We start from the raw sequence: 18,312 nt of genomic DNA, 5'->3' as shown, positions 1-18,312 counted from the left end.
ATTCAAGAATTGAATCCATTATGATTTTGAAAAGCTCTATCACCATTGTGTTTATGGAACGTTCATATATCTTTTCCATAAGTTGAGAATAACTGCGTCAAATTCAAAGAAGAAGGGCGACCAACAAAGAAAATGAACTTTATTTTTAATAGATATGAAAGGAAGTACGTACTGTTACTAAGACAGCGAATCCATTCCGAAAATGAAATGGCTACATTCGGAATTCGTCATTTCTATGTCAATATTAAATGAGAATTTTGAAGGGAATGCGTTCAACAAAAATAGAGGTTTAGAGAAAATTCGCCCAATTGTTCTGAATAGGCAAATTAGTATTTCAAAAATTTAAGAAATCATAAAGTACAAAATATGATAAATCACATGAAAAAGGTTGTGAAAATCATCAGTACAGCATAGAGCAACTTTTTATCAACAGAATTCAAAATACAGGCAATTTGTATGCAAAAGCCACAGTAAGTGGATGATTTGATAATGGAAAGGGTACAGCTCAACCAATAGTGTTGTATCTTTTGATTCAAACCTGGGTATAGATAAAAGTAACAGGGTTTCGACCGTCGTACAGACATTGTCTAATCATGAGAAGTTACAGACAAAAGCCTGAAGTGATAAAGTTATAAAACTGTCACACCTTAGCTTTGAGGTCGATTTCCTTCTGCAACTCATCGCGCATTTGATCATACTGGTCTGTGAATTCGTCTTTTATCTGAAAATTGGTAACAAATTATCTGCAAATTTCTCTTACCAATCTTTTTCAGCATTATCTTTTTAAGGAATAACCCCTTAAGCCACTGTCTACTATATTTTTTTTTCAATCATAGTTTCTATCTTCTACTTACTTTTGAAACTTAGAATACGCCGACAGTGATACGATAATGATAGAATAAACACAGGCTTATGCTTAACTTGATAAATAATTCGAGACGGTAAAATGAATTTTTCTCTAATCCGAAACCATTCATTACTTTTTTGGCAAAGGTATATGTAATGAACCTTATCTCTTCAATGACTCATAACCAATAACTATCCCCTGTTTTAAAAGTGAAGTTGCCCATTGCTGAATGGAGCTTTTATTCCAGGACAGGTTCTACTCGATAAAAAATACGGAATGTTATTTCCGCAAATAAAGAACAAACAGCATCTGGAAAATGGAAAAGCCATCTTTATTTCTCTAAAGGGATGCTTCTTTAAAACACAGTTTTAAAAAATATCTTGGGGTCATGTTATTTGTATCATATTTTCGCAATTTAAATTATCATAATTTCAACTGATCTTTCTCACGGCTACAGAGCCAGTAAGACTACAAATCAAATCCAGACTGAAGTCAAAACGCAATCATGTTGCACATTCGATTTGGGAAGTTCGGGTAGAATTCCTTAGCTGCATTATACGGTCTTTCTGACTGTTGTAGCAGAGTATTTAAAAATAAAAACAACTGACACGGTAATCCTATCTATAGATGTCACAGGCACAAATGCTAATAAACCAACAATTCTGCAAAAACTTCTCGAAAAGGCAGCCGAACATCTGATATAATAATGTTTGAAATAAAAGAAAATTTCATAGACCATGCTGTTGCCTTTCACTGTTACCTTCTGTAGCTGGGTTATACCTTGCGATTAAAACGTGAATACACTGAAGACACTATTTCATACAAAGTGAGGCAGTCAGCAACCTACACTCAAGCCTGGCAATAAATATTATAGACACGAGATCTGGTGTTACTTCCATAATCTGATTTTATGACGTCGATACACATACCTTCTGAATGTGCTTCTCACTTTCGATTGTGATAGTTTCTATTGCTTTTCTGGAATTCCAAAAAAAGAAAGGAAAAAAAAATATACTCGGAACACATGAAAGGGACTTCATTATTGCCAGTTACCATAGCCTAACAGACAAAACGATCCAAATTTCTATACTTTTCAAGGATAAGGCTTCTTATAAGTTAATTAAATAGCAGATCTTGAAAATGCATAGAAAATGTATAGGCTAATTTGTGCAATCCTCGGCAAAAAATATAAGCAACAGGCTGTGGAAAAAATGATCTTTCCCATTTAAAGATCTGATTAGTTAATGCCCCCAATATCCACAAGACAAGCACGACTTGGCAACAATAACGGCCAACAAAAAACTGACTCTCGAATTCATCGATTTGTCTGTTCATAGATTTATCGATTCATTCACTGATCATTAATAGTAGCATCTAGGTGCATATAAGATCGATAACCATGTTTTTCATTTTGTTCGGGGGACGAAACCTGCAGTCCTTTGTTTCGAAACAATACCGTCCTAAACCAATCAGTGTTGCAGGGTCATAGCACATGCGCATCAATAACAGTACTCGTACAGCTGTTCTGTCTGGGACCATACAATTTCCCGCCAGGGCTTCAAGTGAAAATCTGCATGTGCAATGACCATGAAACGGGGACTAGTGCATGTCTGGGAGACGGGTATGATTCATCTCCCGAACAACTTCTAAAGTCTGTAGCCATTCTTTTAAGGGTACCGTTGTCCCTAATGTTCATTTAATCTTTCACATCATCCACTCACGCTCTTCTCTGTCTATCCCCCGTAAGGAGACCCTAAACAGCATTTCAAAAACCCTTTCACAATATGTTCAGCTAGCTTGCAATATGCTCACAACCTGCATATTTCTTTAAGCTAAAAGGTCTTTCAAGAGGTTTGTCTCTTATTTTACTAAGACTTAATCGGGACTGGGGTGCTGTTTACAAAAAGGCGTATTAAAATTCTAATTAAATAGGATGTCCCAACTAAAAGGTCTAACTTTATAGGATAAAATTCTAAAACAAAGGCAAAAAGCAATAAATTTATTGATACAAAAATGGTGCAAGAATACCAGCTGACATAATAGCCAAAGTTTAAATAGGAACCTATAGGAAAATCCTCGAGATAAAATGACTTACGAAGCTTTGATCAGAAGGTTTTGCTTTTCACCTAATTCTTTTTTCAGCTGCTCGATGTTAACTTTCAGTTCAATATTCTATAAAAGAAACAATTAAAATAGGATTGACTTCTCAAAGCTTAAGTCTAGCAAAATAAATGTTAGTGAAATTGGAACAAAGCGCAGAACTATTGTCCTGGCTCTCGAGTACAGCCTTGTCTTAAGGCTACGCTTAGGCTCCAGGCCACTGACTAGGTTCCGGGCTACTGTCTAGGTTCCAGGCTACTGATTTGGCTCCAGGCCACTGACTAGGTTTCGGGCAACTGACTAGGTTCCAGGCTACTGACTAGGTTTCAGGCTATACACCAATTCGATTTACGGCCTCGTCTTGAAAATTTCTCCTAACCTAATCATACGACTTTTTAAAGCTCAAATTTGGTTTTATCACCATGATTTTAGGCCGGATACAATTTTTCATATTGTTTGTGCTTATATTTTAGATTTTACGGAGAAATGAAGTTTGAAAACTTGTAAGGGATTTGACCGCAAAAATCATTCCGGGTGAAACTTTACCCCCCTAGTCGGAAATCACGGTCAAATCGGTTATAAAATTTTTATCTTTTTGTCGTCATAAAATCAATTTCGTGGGCAAGACCATAGTAAAAACTTCAAAGTATACTTATATCATTGCTCGCAATCCGAATCTGAGGTCAAAAATTTTGTACAAAATAATTTGAAGAATTTTTCAAAATGAGGCCGTAAGTCGAATTGGTCTATTGCACAGAGAAAAAAAAGGATAATGATGAAAATATGAGATTCATTTCATGATGATTAAATGTAAATTAATCAGAGTTTATTTCACGAGGAGCTTTTGAGCGTTAACTTAATCGCATGAGATTGTTGTTATTACTATTTCGTTATGTTTTCTTGTGCCACGTTTCCTCGCGTTTTTCTTGTATCTGCTCTACTAGTTTATGGGCAATGCGGGTAGTCTTTCGGCCTCCTGTGAATTTGATTTGTATAACTAGGGTAAGATGTGTGTTTCGTGGCGTTTTCATTCCCTTGGTTAATCTAGGGGTATTTAAGGTTTTGGCATAGCGTGGGTCTCATCTTAATTAGTGAAGCCACAATACAACTAGGCTGTTTTATTGTATTTTTCCAGCCCTCCCTCCCTCATTTTGTTTCTTTATGCTAAGTGCCTTTTCAGTATAACTTTGGGTGTTAAGTTTCTTTTATGGCATCGTTAAAACCTCTCATACCTTTAGGCATCTTAGATTTTTCTGATGCTATTAGGTAGGACTGGTGCATCGGCTATTAGTGGGGAAAAGAGGCTTTTCCTGTCCATTCCATCCGAATTATCAATCATATTTGGGGGTTATTGTGTAACTTCCTATAGTAACCCCTATATGGTAGGTTGAGCGATTTGCGCCGATGCACCAACGGCCCAATTCGCTCTCGATGATGTGGGAATGTAGCCTCATGACTGACCTTTCTGATGTCTATGGCAGTTTTTCTGAGGGAGCTTTATGCCCTTTATGTTGCATTGGTATTTCATTCCCGAGTAAGTAAATTAAAAGAAGCAATCTATTACCGTAATCAACATTCCAATAAATTAAATTATGACGAAACCATGTTTGATACAAACAGGATAAGCAAAAGGCTTGTATTTGAGTGCATCTGCACGCGAGATCTTATATAAGCTCAGTTAACATCTCGCATTCGCTTTCTTAAAACTTTAAAAACCAAGCGGAAAAGGATGCGATCCAATGCGGAAATGAACGGCCCAGAGCAAAGTCGTAAATGGGACGAGCAACAATCTTTAAAAACAAATCACTTAGGGAGGTTAATGCTGGAAATTTTCAGAAACTTGAAAAAAAGGCTGACAAATAAAATGGGGTTGGCAAGAGATAAAAAAATTGATTATGACATTCATGACATTATTCTTTTTGAAACCATCTATAAACTTTTTTTTCAAAACTGTCCAGCCGACAAGTTGAACTCCTACAGCTATAAAGATAGCTTCCATTTTGTGGCAAAATTTGCTACATTTGAACATCGAGGGGGGGGGGCATCTTTGCATCTTCTTTGCATCAACTTAACATTACTTAAGCGATAAATGATTTCAAAAGAAAGCTAAATTATTCTCACCGTTTTTAAAACGTCTTCCGTATCCTCCTCGTAAGCCATTTGCAATCTTTCTTCTAAGAAATATATCCTCAGCTTCAATCCAAAGTTCTCCTTTTTAAACTTTCCAATGATCTGAAAACCAACATATTCCAATACTTACTAGAGCAATCTAAATCTAGTAAGAAAATTCAACAACCTATTGAACCATCAAAGAGGTTTAGACCAAATTCACACTTCAAAGCCAACTTTGAGCCAAATTTTCCAGTTGTAATTGGAATCAAATTCCCGAAAACCTGGCGAAAATTGTAAAATAAAAATGTATTTATCTTCACCTCTTCATGTTCCCTGAGTGTGCCTCTTTCAGGTGTGTTCGGCTCCATTTTCTGGACAGCGTGTTTGTTATCTGTAAAACGACAACAAAATTTTGAATACGAGCATGTTTTAATAAAAGGAATCGTTAGATTGCTTTGGGTTGGTATTTTCAAGTTATGATTGTGCTGAAAAAAAATAGACTAACACAAAAAAATTTTGTCAAAAATAACACAACTTGCGTCGCAAAGGAACCGTGCAGCTCAATTCTAAAAAAACGAGTGTCTTCTCTTGAAGAAACCACTCTTGACCTTCTCTTGGACTGACAAATGAATGGAGTTCCTCGGCAGAAAACGGATGATTATACCATCCATCCACTGGCCTATAAAAAGACTGGATCGAGCTTGCTATTGTCTTGAAACACCAAAGTTTGTAGCCTGTTTATTTTCAAAAGGAAGAGGGCCCAAAACGATAGCGGGAAGCCATTCCTCCAAAACAATCCTTGAACGATGAGAATACGTGAGAGCTGCAATGCTGTGTGTTTGAGTCCTGAGAAAGAACAAGGCCAGAACAGCTGAAAACATTGCTAGGACTGACACTTGAGGTCGTCGCCTAGCAGGGGCTGTTATGGGGCCCTCTTCTTGGATGGCGACACTCGGGTCACATTAGAAGCTCGATCCAGTCTTTTTTATAGATCAGTGCATCCATCCCAAAAAGTTCCAACAAAGGGTTTAAAATCGCAGTAGCCAGTATGTTTGGGCTGCTGACCACAAAAAATCTATTATAACTGAATATAGGATAAATAGGAGGTTACATTCAAGATAGCCGATGTTAATAGAAAATTTTGGCAGAACTTAGGCAGTGCAAGCGTTTCAATGTTAAGTTGCTTTGTACAATTTATGTTAAAATAGCGTAATATCTTGAACTTATGAATGAATTTGTCTACAAGTCATACTAACAATAGCTTTTTTCCGTATAGTATTTACCAGATGCACCCTGACAATCTTAAGATCCTCTTTTTCCTTGAAAAGCCACCTAGAACTAATCAACATGAAGACACTATGCCGAACATTGAGCGAGACAAGCTTGGTCTCGTCGATTTTCAGCTCGGAAAATAGTGCTTTCGTTCACCATCTGGTCTAGGATTGTTACGTGGCTTTGTATAAATTCTGCCTTTTTGCCTGCCCTCTTTCATTGTCCTGTAATGCAACTTGACTTTGACTTATTGCTTACTGTCAGTGAAGTTATCTTGCAAATTTAATTCTACTCCGTTGGTATTTAGTTTCGTCGAAAGAAGACTTTTTCGTAGAAAGTCAAAAACCTTTTTTAGTCATTGTTTATTTGGTAAAGCCTTTGCATGACAAAGCTTGAAAAGGTAAAATTATGGCCTATGCTGACCCTGGTTGCTACACATCACTGGCGAGGTGCAATTTTGCCATTTTGCACAGCCGTTTTGCTAATAGACTTTTTTGCCTTAACCTACGAGCACACAGGCTGGTCAAAAAGGTTCTATATTTTTACTCGAGCAGCTTTCCTTGTTATCTTATACAGAACGGTGTAAATTATTCATATAAGGAACACAAGTTTGATAGGTTCTTGCTTGATAGCGGTAAATCGCTGAACAAGTTTATAACTTTAATATCCACGCTCGAAGAACTAAGCTTTGAGGATCAGTCCCTCTTGCAGCCCCAATTTTTGCGGCTACTCCAAAAAAACATTTTTATGACTGGGAAAGAAATTTCTCTTCCAATCTTTTTTTAGAAATTGATACTCCTTTAAGATTTGATACTTGTGAAAATTTAACGACACTCTAGAAAAAATTACCAATAGCATTGCAACATCAGCAAATGACAAAGTATTTGAAAAAAGTTTATGTTACTAGACGAGCCATTCCTACGCAGATATCAAATGAATCTAAAGCTATTTTCTGTCGACTAGGATTATCATCCGCATTATCTATAGAAAATTTTCTCTGCATCAACCGTCCTTATGCCATAAAAAGGGTACACGTAAGACTGTCCGGAATGAAACAATGTTCCATTTATTCAAGTTGGTTTGTAAACGATGCTCCGCCATCCATTCCACCTCCGTTGATTCGTTTTCTCCAATTATCCCTGACAGGAATGCAATGACTGTGGTATACTTTAAGCACTTTGCATGGGTTTAGCACCTTGTATCTCAGTCTTTCTTTAAATATCCACAAAATAACATTTTCCATACCATATGTATTTGCAGGGACATCTAATTCAGCGAATTTATCCGCGACCAAATCTTTTCTTATGTAAAATACAAAGATATCGTGGCTTCCAATATAAGGGTAACCATTTCCACAGTGTGCAGATGCCAGTGATGCACTGCAGTTCACAGAATGCCTTGTAAGTGCATACATCAATTTTTTTTCTCTCAAAACAATGTGATTAACCTTTTCCCAGCCTTCCCCTAAGAAGTTGTCTTGGTGGAGCATAATCACTACCTTTCCTTTTAAATATGTTGAAGCATAATTAATTGCATCTTTGATAGATGGTGATGCGAAATTGTTATGAATAATGAGTTTCTCAAGAAACTTTAAATCGAGCATTTTCAAGCGTCTGATGGTTCTTTCTCTTGCGACCAAAACGTGAACATGCGATACAAGTTTGTTTTCAAGATTTCTTTTGAGACACTCGAATACTTCAGCCATCCTTGCCTTTATTTGCTGATCAGTAGGTGGTAAACCATTGATTAACAAACCTTTTCTAACATCTTCGTGATCAAATGGCACAAATGTTGTAATCAGATGAAACAATCCAGGGTTTTCTTGATCGATTAGCCGTCCTGTTTCTGGATCCACTGCTGGAGACATTCTTGGTCTCGTGTCTTGCTTAACTGTTTCTTGGTAATGAAACCTCATGAGCTTTTTACCAATGTTCTTTGACACTTCAGGAAAGATGTTGACTTGAACAAGAAGGAAACTCAACACTATCAAAGCAGTAAAGGCAAAAATACGTATCTTGAGCATAGGAACCATCTTTGAAGCCGAGGATCTTTGTTTAAACAATATGCTTGGACAGCTCCAAACTACAGAAACCTTTTAATATAGATGTTTCACATTTGCAGCTACAAATCAAAGTTTTGAAAACGCGACTGAGTTATTCCTCTGGGTACGGACTGATATTCTCGTGAGAACAATATAACTCTAATCAAATTAATGCTGTATATATTAGGAGCGGATCCAGACTATAGAAACTGTAGCCCGAGCTATAGTCAAAATCTTCGTGTTTGATTTTCGGAATTCAAAGTTAAGTGCTAATTCTTCCTCTGCTATCAAGCCTCCCAACATTTGAAAGCAGCGGTATAGGTTATCAAATGCGATTAACAAACATGCAATGCTGGCAATGTGTCATCACAATGCCTCTCGAGATAAGATATTAAAACTTAGACGCATCAGTAGTTTCGTTTTTTTTTGACAGTAAACAACCAGAATTGAGCTACAGTGGATATTCCGAGCTAAAGTCGGTCTGGGAATTTGCTCTGGAAAAGACATCGAAGACAATGAAACCCGTACTATAATTTTTGGCACGAGCTATAGTGAAGCTATAGTCAGGTTTGAAAATGGCCTTTTAACCAATAGAATATGAGTATCCACGGTACTTCTCCGCTCTCTGTCCCCTGTAAAGCAACAGTGGACTATAGCTCGTTTTCACATCCTGGTTCCCCTGTAATGTAGCTTCAAAGGCAAGGACCTACTAGGGAATAGACAGGGACGGCGGAACGACCAAGCGGCAAGAGGGGGGGCAGGCTTGAGTAAAAGGGCTTTTGAAAGATAATTCTCAGCTTCTTCAAATTCATACGTAACTGCAATTTTATTATATGTAGGTATCTTCAACATTGGCTGGCTTTCGGCATAAGGAATTATTTTACATGTTTTGAGAAATTCAGAATTTCATATGAATCTCTCTGATTATTACAATTGGCCAGTTTCAGGGGAACTTTATTAAAAAGAACCCTTGCCCCTTCTGTCAAAGGGCAACAGGGGCGGTTGTACCACCACACCCCCTTCTCTGGCGTCCCTGGAGATAGAAAAAGGATGTTCGAAGGGATATTTATGAATACGAAGCAACTATAAACACACATGGTTTATCATTTGCCCATATAGTGGGCGTGTCTCGCAAGCAAGGAGGGCGTGGTTCCGATCCCAAAAGATTTGAGCTATAGTCACCAAAAATCCTGGATGCGCCCCTGTATATGGTCGGATGATGACACTTGGAACTGACAGGTATTACTTGGAACCATCCACCAACGAGTATACAGCCGTGCCTATATAACACTGAGCAATAATGACAGACCAGTAAAAATTGAATTTTCATGATTTCTGTTAAACTAGGAATAAAATCGTAAAATGCAAAATTTTCAGCATAACGTGTAAGAGAGTTTCATTACCGATAACAAAGCATTTAAAACCATTTATCACATAGCGATTTCTCCACATGTCGCGCACAAACCTGTGTCTAGATATTGAAGGCATATTCCAATGCATTTTGATTGTCACTTCAATTCCCATTTGTAAAACTAAACAATAAACTTGCTTTATGTGTGTATCCAATAGGTAATTGGATACTAATAATCAACGTTTCCTAAATCATAAATGCGCCCGAAAGATTGACTGACGGGACATAGTGCACACCAATCTGCATTTGAATTCACAAGAAGAACAATCATGTACAAATTGATTACAGTTAAATCAAATAATGATTATTTCACAAATATGTTTTCCATAAAAAATAATATGTTTCTAGGTGTTTGGTATGTTTCCTTGCTTGGTGTCTCCATAGCAGAGCTTCCACGGGGATATGCATGAACTTTATATCAAGCAAGCCGGAACGGGATAATGAAGATGCATTAAGCAAATATTTTATTGAAGAGAAATTAAACGAAGTGCTAAGACGAATATCCAATAGTACCTGGTTGCACTTCAAACCCAAGTAAGAAATGCATTTTAGATGTTGTGGAGAGTGGTGCCGTCCTAAACAATTAGGAAGGGGTCTGTGCTATAGTCAACATCTAGACGTCACATCCTTGACGACACCCAACATTCTCAAATTTGTGTTAAAGATTTTCTGTTGTGTATACAAAATCTTTAAACTATTCACCAACTAAAAAAGACTGATAGGAAGTTGTCCCAAAATGTGGGGGTTGAGCCACAAAGAGCCCCCTCCGTGGCACCCTTGGTTTCAGGGTTTATAAAGGCAACTCATCTGCCAGAGACCCTCAAGGGTAATTTCAGGGCTTTTCTTAATACGTCCCGCACATTTATCTTCTCCGTAAGTCAAAATTATTGGTGTTTGAATTTATCATAGTTTATCAACTGTTTGGTGGGGGTTTGTAGTGCTGAGATTTTGTGATTCATTTAGTGAACAATTTTTTTGCGTTACAGAATTTGAAAATGGCTTTGAAAAAGGCCAACATTTTACCACATATTGGCGTCTGACACTCCTCAGAGCATAAAACGCCAGAATAAGGGTCCGAAAGAACACGAACCCAACCAGAAAAACGCAAGCACAAGACCGGTATAGTTGACCAATCAGTGGCGCGTGCCTAAAGAAAAATTACCACTGGAGTCCAAGAGAGAAAACGAACTCCTTTGTGTAGACAGAACCATCGAACATAGAGTTACAACTTGGAACTGTCCTGCTCAATACACCAAAGCCTATAGACCTCTGCTTACATTTGGCATTTAGCATTATATGAGAGCAGTAAAACAGTAATTTTCATGATTTCTGTTGTGTGCGGATTGTTAAAATAGTAGGAATATAATCATAAAGCGCACAAATTTTACCAGCGTGTTTTTGAGAGTTTTATCGACGATAAACAATAATTTAAAAACCGATTATGTATAGCAATTTTTCTACATGTCACGCACAAACCTGTGCCTAGATATTATAAGTTTATCCCAACGCATTTCCAGTGTCACTTAAATTCTCATTTGTAGAACTGAACAGTAAACTTACTTTACGTGTGTATCCAATAGGTAAGGGAATAATGATAATCAACGTTTGCTCAAGCAATCCAATCCGCACTTGAATTCAAAATAAGAACAATCTCGTCCCAAGTGATTACCGCAAAATCAAAGAAAAATCAAAGAACAATTACTTTACATAAATTCTAGCGTTTTCGTATGATTCTTGGATTGGTGCACCTAGACAATTCTACTAATAAATGTAAAAACTTTGTATCAAGCAAATCTCAACAACCTCCTAAATAACTCGAGAAAGGCGGTCGATCTACAAAAGGATCAGCTTGGATTTTTGTTGGATTTTTGAATTGCCTATATTTATTCAGGATCATGTAACTTGTCAATGACTTGTTATAAAAAGAATTGGTTTTCATGCATTAGGGCTGAGTCAGAAGTAGTGATTTCCGTCGCAGTCTTTCCTGTCTATATACTTTTAACCATCACAAAATAATACATAATTGTTTTGGGCTGTAAAATATTCGAAATTATAATTTTCAAAAACAAATAAACTGTTGAGTTGAGAGCAAATCAGAAGCTAGGAATTAGCAAAAAAAGAACTAAATTTGAGCAATAATTAATTTTTGACAATTAGGAACACTAGATAGAGCTGGCTAATCATTTTATTCGGTTGCAGACTCAATAAATTACTTTTCAAAGAATTTTATTGGTTAATTTCACATTTTTGTAAAAATGCCCTCCTGACACAAACAAGAAGAGGGATTCAACACCAGCCTTTTCAAATCCTTTTGGCCATGTCTCCCTGTTTGTAGAGGCATGAAAATACTTTTTGATATATAGGTAGTGAATGCCTGAAAATAGGTGATTAAATATCAAAATTCAATTTGATTATCTTTTTAAACACCTCAAGAAAGTTTTACATCATCTGCCTGCTTTTTGCGGAGGCCAACCACCTTACTGTCTGCTTACTTTCCAAAAACAATGGGTTTGCAATATAATCTTTTGTGAGCTGCTATTTTGAGCATATAGGAAAATATAATTGATTTAGACAATTTGTATAAATGTTTGTGACAGTTGGGACCAGCCACTGTTAGAAACAAATGAGAACCAATTTCTTGAAAAATAAGTTCATCCAAACTGCCCTGGTAAGAAAATATTTACTTTAAGGATTTTACAGTAAATAAATGTGGACTAACCTGCTTCTGAAAGTGATCCTTCAGGGCTTAGAAGACTCTCCCTATGGCTTGCAGCATCTTCTGTTTTATCTCTCTCCAGGAAATTTAGCATATTTGTGCTAAAAAAGAGAAAATTAGTTGAGTATTAACAGTAGGTTTTGATGACCCTACTGACCCTATAGGTTTTTCTGAAATTTTGAAACTGAACAACCCATAAAAGACAACAAAGTCAAAGCTACTAAAACAAACAATTTACTATGCATTTTCGAACCCAATTTACAGCAAGGTATTAGACATTGCTAGTTGTGCTCATCAAAGAAATGGCAGATTTTGCTGTAGACTACCAGCAATGCTGTAGACTACACAGATCTTGACCATGAAATTAAATATTGTGTAATCAAAACCATTTTCACTAACTGCATATTCCAGAAGAAACAAACTAGGTTTGATATGTAACATATAATTGCTCATCTGATTCTCAACACCATTTGCATTCAAGATTGTTTGGGGAAGACTCAAGTATAGCCAAGTGCCTATTTCTGCATAAAAAATTTAGAGTATCTGATAAGATCACCAGCATATCTTCATATTCCTACTTTCAAAAATTTTAAATCCAGTGAAGCGTTACAAGTAATTACATAATTTCAACAATTTTAAATTTAAAAAAAGTTTACAGCAATTTTGAAGAAGGGAAAATAAAGGCAATAAGTTTCATAAATAAAGACAAGGTTCATATTAACATGGCACACAGGCTTTTGGCAAAGGTTTCTATGGAGTCACGGTTTTGTAAACAAACCAAATACACAGGAGTGCCCCTTTGGCCTGACTTGCACATCAGGATAATGACAGATGGTTCTTTGGTGCACCGATGAGCTTGAAAAATTATATTTTCTGATCATATTTACTGAACATGGAATGGAAAATTACTAAATTTCTGCATATGTATCAACTATTAAAACAAAAAATGAATGTTAATTTGGTCTAGGCTAAAGGAAATTAAGCTTCATTCAATTGTGGTGAAGATATTCTCTTTCTTTCGTTCAATAATGCCTTCCGTTCATGATTTACATCAGTAAGGTAGGTTTTTTAGCATCATTTCGGCCAATTTCTATAAACCACACCCTGCAAGTTGTTGTAGCCTGCGAGTTGTCTTTGTTTTTTAGTATCTCCATCCTTTATCCAAAAAAAATATGGTGATAAGAATGAAGGAAGAACCTTTATTATTTGTTTCCTTTCATAAAACATTCAAAAATGCAAAAGCTTCGCACAATGGGCACTGATACAAAAAAAACTGTTTTATTCAATATTGATTTTGCAATTAAATGTAGGTTGTTTCCACCAAACAACTATCTCAAACTGGCATGTTGCCACACTAGATGCCCCATGTGACACAGCCCCTTTAATAAGCCTTTTGATAATGGAGTCAATGGCGTTCTGATAATAAACTCTCATGCAATGGCCTCCTGGTAATCAGAGCCTTTTAGTCCCTGGGCTATTGCTTTTGTACTAATTTTAGATACAGTACTTAGTCTATTCAATGGCTGTGGCTCTTTCAATGGCTGTGAATCTAACTTTTTATATTTTAAAACCTGTCCCAGATCAGATGACACACAGTATTTTTGATGATACTCTTATCCCTTATCCAAAAAAAGTATATTAATCTTATTACAAAAACTCTAGTGGCTTTTGGCATGAAACTGGCATTATAGTTTCAACTCTTCATTATGGAAACTTGGTAGTCATAACATTTGCTAGTCGGGGTATTTTCCCCTTTATTGTTGTAAAGTAGATTTTGTTAGAAGTGTAGCCTGCAGCATATTGTTTTGCCAGTGGAGGAGATGAAAATATTTGCCAGCTTTGAAAACATGTAAGATTTTGGCCAAGTGAAGCTGCAAGCAACATCACACTATCAGCTGCAACCTTTGGGCAAAGGTATTACAACTAAAGTATGACAGGCATGGTTTTAAAGACAGACAGGAAACTTTGTTTCTTGCGCGGGCAAGTTCATGCACCTGACTGCAGGACTGCATGCCTGAAATCACACACTTTTAAGAAATTTGAATTGTTAATAATGTAAAATGTATTCAAATAAGGACTTGGCGGCCAGTATGCAAAAGTTAGCAGATAGAAAATTTGAATGTGCGGGCAATTTGTCGCGGCAACACGACAAAGTTTCCAGTCTAGGGGTGCAAGTTCAAGGCATTGAGTGTAGCTGCCAGCATAAATGAAGCTATCCAGGATGGAAAGTGTGGTTTAAAGAAGATATTTTTCTTTCTGTATTACGAATGCTGTAATAACTCTAAAGAGTTAGTTACATGGGATTGCAATATTGATTTTAGTTACAATTGCCAAAAATCGCCTCTCTAACATCAAAAATCCAATGATGATGTTCAAGGTTTTTGGGCCAATATCTAAAGTTAGAATTATCATGCTTTTTAAATATCTACAATCCTTGACAAAAGTCCTTGGAACACCCTGCAACCAATGAAAGATTTTGAAGAAATAAAGGTTTCCGGCTATAAGATACAGAAATATCCCCCCTCCCCCCAAAAACAATGTTGGCTGAAAAGCCTATTACTTACCCTAGCAAATAAACTGACATTGGACCAATTTCAAGCTTTGAAACTGTTGTTATTCAACATTGTTTCAAGGGGGAGAGGGGGATGCTACTGAAGTTATGCAAAATTTTAGCTTGGTGTACCAAGACTTTTGGCAAGGATTGTATATATATTATATTGACCCAAAGGAGATGTTAACGTGATAAATAACCATTATTATCAGGTTAGGCTGTAAACGTGCAAAATCTTATACCGTGGGTACCTAATATAGCGCTTTATTAGATACCTAAGGAATCAGATTTCGCGCGGCAATAACATAACTTGTTTTCGTTATGAATACTTTACTAATCAAACTTACAAACACCTTATAGACCTAATAGGTTTCATATTTTCGATTTACATTTCAAAATTTCAAACACAGCATTTGACGAAATTAATCTTGCCTTGAACTATTTGCATCTAAATAGCATAGCAACGAGGTATACAATATACATTTTGGGCAAATCAAATCAAAAAGAGCAATCACGCCGCGTTGTTAATGATGCTACAGAAATTAAATTTGAAGTAAATCAGATTTCACGACATTGTCTTTGCAACTGTCCATTTTCTCTGCATTTACTGAAGGACCAGTAATTACATGTGATCATTTTGTTTATCAGTATTTGAAAATAAGAACAACAGTATTACAACCGTCATTACTCACCTCTGATCAAAATCAATTGGAAGTGTTGGATCTTCATCCATCATCGAGACCGTATCCATAATTTTAAAAAATTATTTTTGTTCAATTCAAAACATGATATGATATTGTGTCTCCAGGTATGTTTTCAACTTATGATATTGTGATTTAAAACTTTGAACAACCGCGCGGCCATTTTGGATACCTGCAAATGACATCACTCATTGGTTGACTGAAGGCCTCAATGGTAGAGAAGAGCATTGTGGGATGCAAAGATCGAAATGGCGCCAGAAGGTATCGAAAGAAAATAACGACAGCCTTTAAATTCAAATTACACATTTTAGTTTTGAAAACATCCAATATTTTTTAAACATCCAAAACATCTAGTACGAAAACATCCAATATTTTTTAGAGTGCAGCAAAGAAGGCCCAAACATATTCATATTTTGTAAAGAGTTTATAAGCTTTACCATTTATGCTACCCAGGCAAGGACCGAGACACTGGAGGCCCGGAGGGCCCTGGCCCCCAAAACTTATGCTACTTTTATTTTGAAAAAATGGCTGTTGTTACACTGATTTATCTGGGCTGCCCCCCCCCCCAAACAAAAAGTTATATCTCGGTCTTTGTACCCAGGGGCGTCGTCAAAGGGGGACATGGGGACACTGCGCCTTTAACATTTTCTCAACCTGTTGTACAATAGTAACATTTTTGTAGCAATTGTAAAAAATTAATATTTATTTAGCAGTCGAACTTTCAACGTATAGCATAAGATTTTTTATCTTATGGCCGTTGACAACACCCTTAAAGAGTGGTCACACCCTTTTTGTCGGCAAAAATCAGTTCCGTACCCCGACTCCCCTTCACCCCCTCTCCAGTGAAAAAAGGTTTTGGCTTCGCCCCTGCCCCTGCAAATTCAATTCCTTGCTGATCACGCTCTGCACACGGTCTACTTTCTTTGCCCAAGGCCCCCAGCATTAGTAAACCCGTGTACTTAATACCATACAAAAATCGTCCTGTACTTGGTTTTTAGCATGTTTATTACCATTGCCATTACATAAAGGAATAATAAGACTAACAGGTTTGATATTTTGCGATAAAATTTACTGTTTACCTTACTTGCGTATTACTATTGAATATCATCACAGCCTCAAAAACAAGAGACAGATTGCAATTAAAAAACAATTTTTACAAGAACAACATCACAATTCATCAAATTGACCAGTTTTACGGATAAAGTGCTTTGAATCAGGTATTGTGTGAACAGGGCCTAAGAGGAGGCCCGCTTGAGACAGACAGCAATGGGGATTGCAGAAGCTGAGGGTGAGAAGGCCACGGCCCTTGATAAATAATCAGATACGTTGGAAAATAGTTTTTGCCTCCTCCACCACCCCCCTCCCCCCTTTACAGTCACCCTTGTGAAAACCTGCAGGATGATAAGCCCTTGTCTTAGAGCTTTTTGCAGATAACAAGTGGGCTCTTGCATTAATATTTGTCACAGATAGTAGCAAAGTGTCCTTTTGTTTTAACATCGCCGAAAAGTTTACTTCAAACTTCGCTTTGAAAAGCCTTCACCCAATATATCTTAATATATCTTCATCAAAACAAAGTTTTACTTGTAAATTTGGCATGCTACGTTATCACATCTTAATGACGTCACCTAAAAAAAGGATGTAGGTAAATGAAAACAGGAATCAAAATATCTACTCAAAAAAATTGCTGCTGTATTCATAATGTACAATTTTTGTGCTAATGATATGATGCTATAACATTGAGGTAGTACAGCATTTAACAAAAATAGAAATAGAAACGAGGAACTATAAAAACATAGGAATAAGAAAATTTTCAAAAATCGAAATATCAAGTCGAAATTTGTTGCCACGACGTAGCTTAGCAAAGCATTAATTTGTGAAAAAATATTTGTTTACACGAAAATGTGTCGATAGTACCTGCATGATGTAAATCCAAGTTCTGCAGTTCCCCTTTGTGAACATGATTATTATCTAGCACAGAAAATTCTAAATGAGCAAGGTCCCAGACACTACCTTTTTGTTTGGAGAGGGCTGTTGAAATGAGGGTAACAAAAGAATATTTTGATTATAGAAATGTTTTGATTTTAGAGCTTAAAATTGCACCAAAAAGTTCTTTTTATGCAGGATTTGGATGATAATGATGCAAAAGCGTGACACTATTGAGTTGTAACTTTCTTCAGTAAAGTTTCAGCTATAGAGTGAAGAGGGACTGCTAGTATCAGGGGTAAAATTTGAATTAGACAGAACTAAATGCTTAAACGGGGTACTGGGTACTTATTTAATTTATTTAATCTTCAAAATACTAACTGATGATATTCAGATTTTGTAATGATATAATAAAAAGTCTAATCTTTATAAATCTTTCCCAAACAAAAGGGAATTGGGGAACCTTGCCTCGCATGCTTAAAAGCATACCGTTGACGTTGACAATGTGTGCTCGGCGTCATACGGCAAGAATTCAAATTGTCTGGATCTGGATCAATACTTGAATTCAACTAATTTCTATAGTTTGGAGCCGATCCTGATATAAACAGCATTAATTTGATTAGAGTTATATTGTTCTC

General features: G+C 36.5%; 1 protein-coding gene across 4 annotated transcripts in view; it reads right to left on the bottom strand.

Annotated features, from left to right (window-relative positions):
* LOC135694067 (uncharacterized) overlaps positions 1 to 17,833 on the bottom strand; it is a 54,536-nt gene extending 36,703 nt beyond the window's left edge. For all 4 annotated transcript variants that reach the window (XM_065212723.2, XM_065212724.2, XM_065212725.2 and 1 more), the window contains exons 1-7: positions 15,743 to 17,833; positions 12,503 to 12,600; positions 5,380 to 5,450; positions 5,069 to 5,179; positions 2,943 to 3,019; positions 1,777 to 1,825; positions 647 to 721 (exon numbers count right to left, since the gene is read on the bottom strand). In XM_065212723.2, coding sequence (XP_065068795.2) covers positions 647 to 721; positions 1,777 to 1,825; positions 2,943 to 3,019; positions 5,069 to 5,179; positions 5,380 to 5,450; positions 12,503 to 12,600; positions 15,743 to 15,801 — 540 coding nt within the window. In that variant the 5' untranslated portion in view covers positions 15,802 to 17,833. The remainder of the gene's footprint in view (positions 1 to 646; positions 722 to 1,776; positions 1,826 to 2,942; positions 3,020 to 5,068; positions 5,180 to 5,379; positions 5,451 to 12,502; positions 12,601 to 15,742) is intronic.
* Between the last annotated feature and the right edge of the window lie 479 nt (positions 17,834 to 18,312).

This window comes from Rhopilema esculentum, chromosome 11, assembly GCF_057945365.1.
Source record: "Rhopilema esculentum isolate cy_ngs chromosome 11, ASM5794536v1, whole genome shotgun sequence".
Lineage (NCBI taxonomy): Eukaryota > Metazoa > Cnidaria > Scyphozoa > Rhizostomeae > Rhizostomatidae > Rhopilema > Rhopilema esculentum.
Note: the sequence above shows the minus strand (reverse complement) of the source record. Positions and strands in the feature narration are given on the sequence as shown.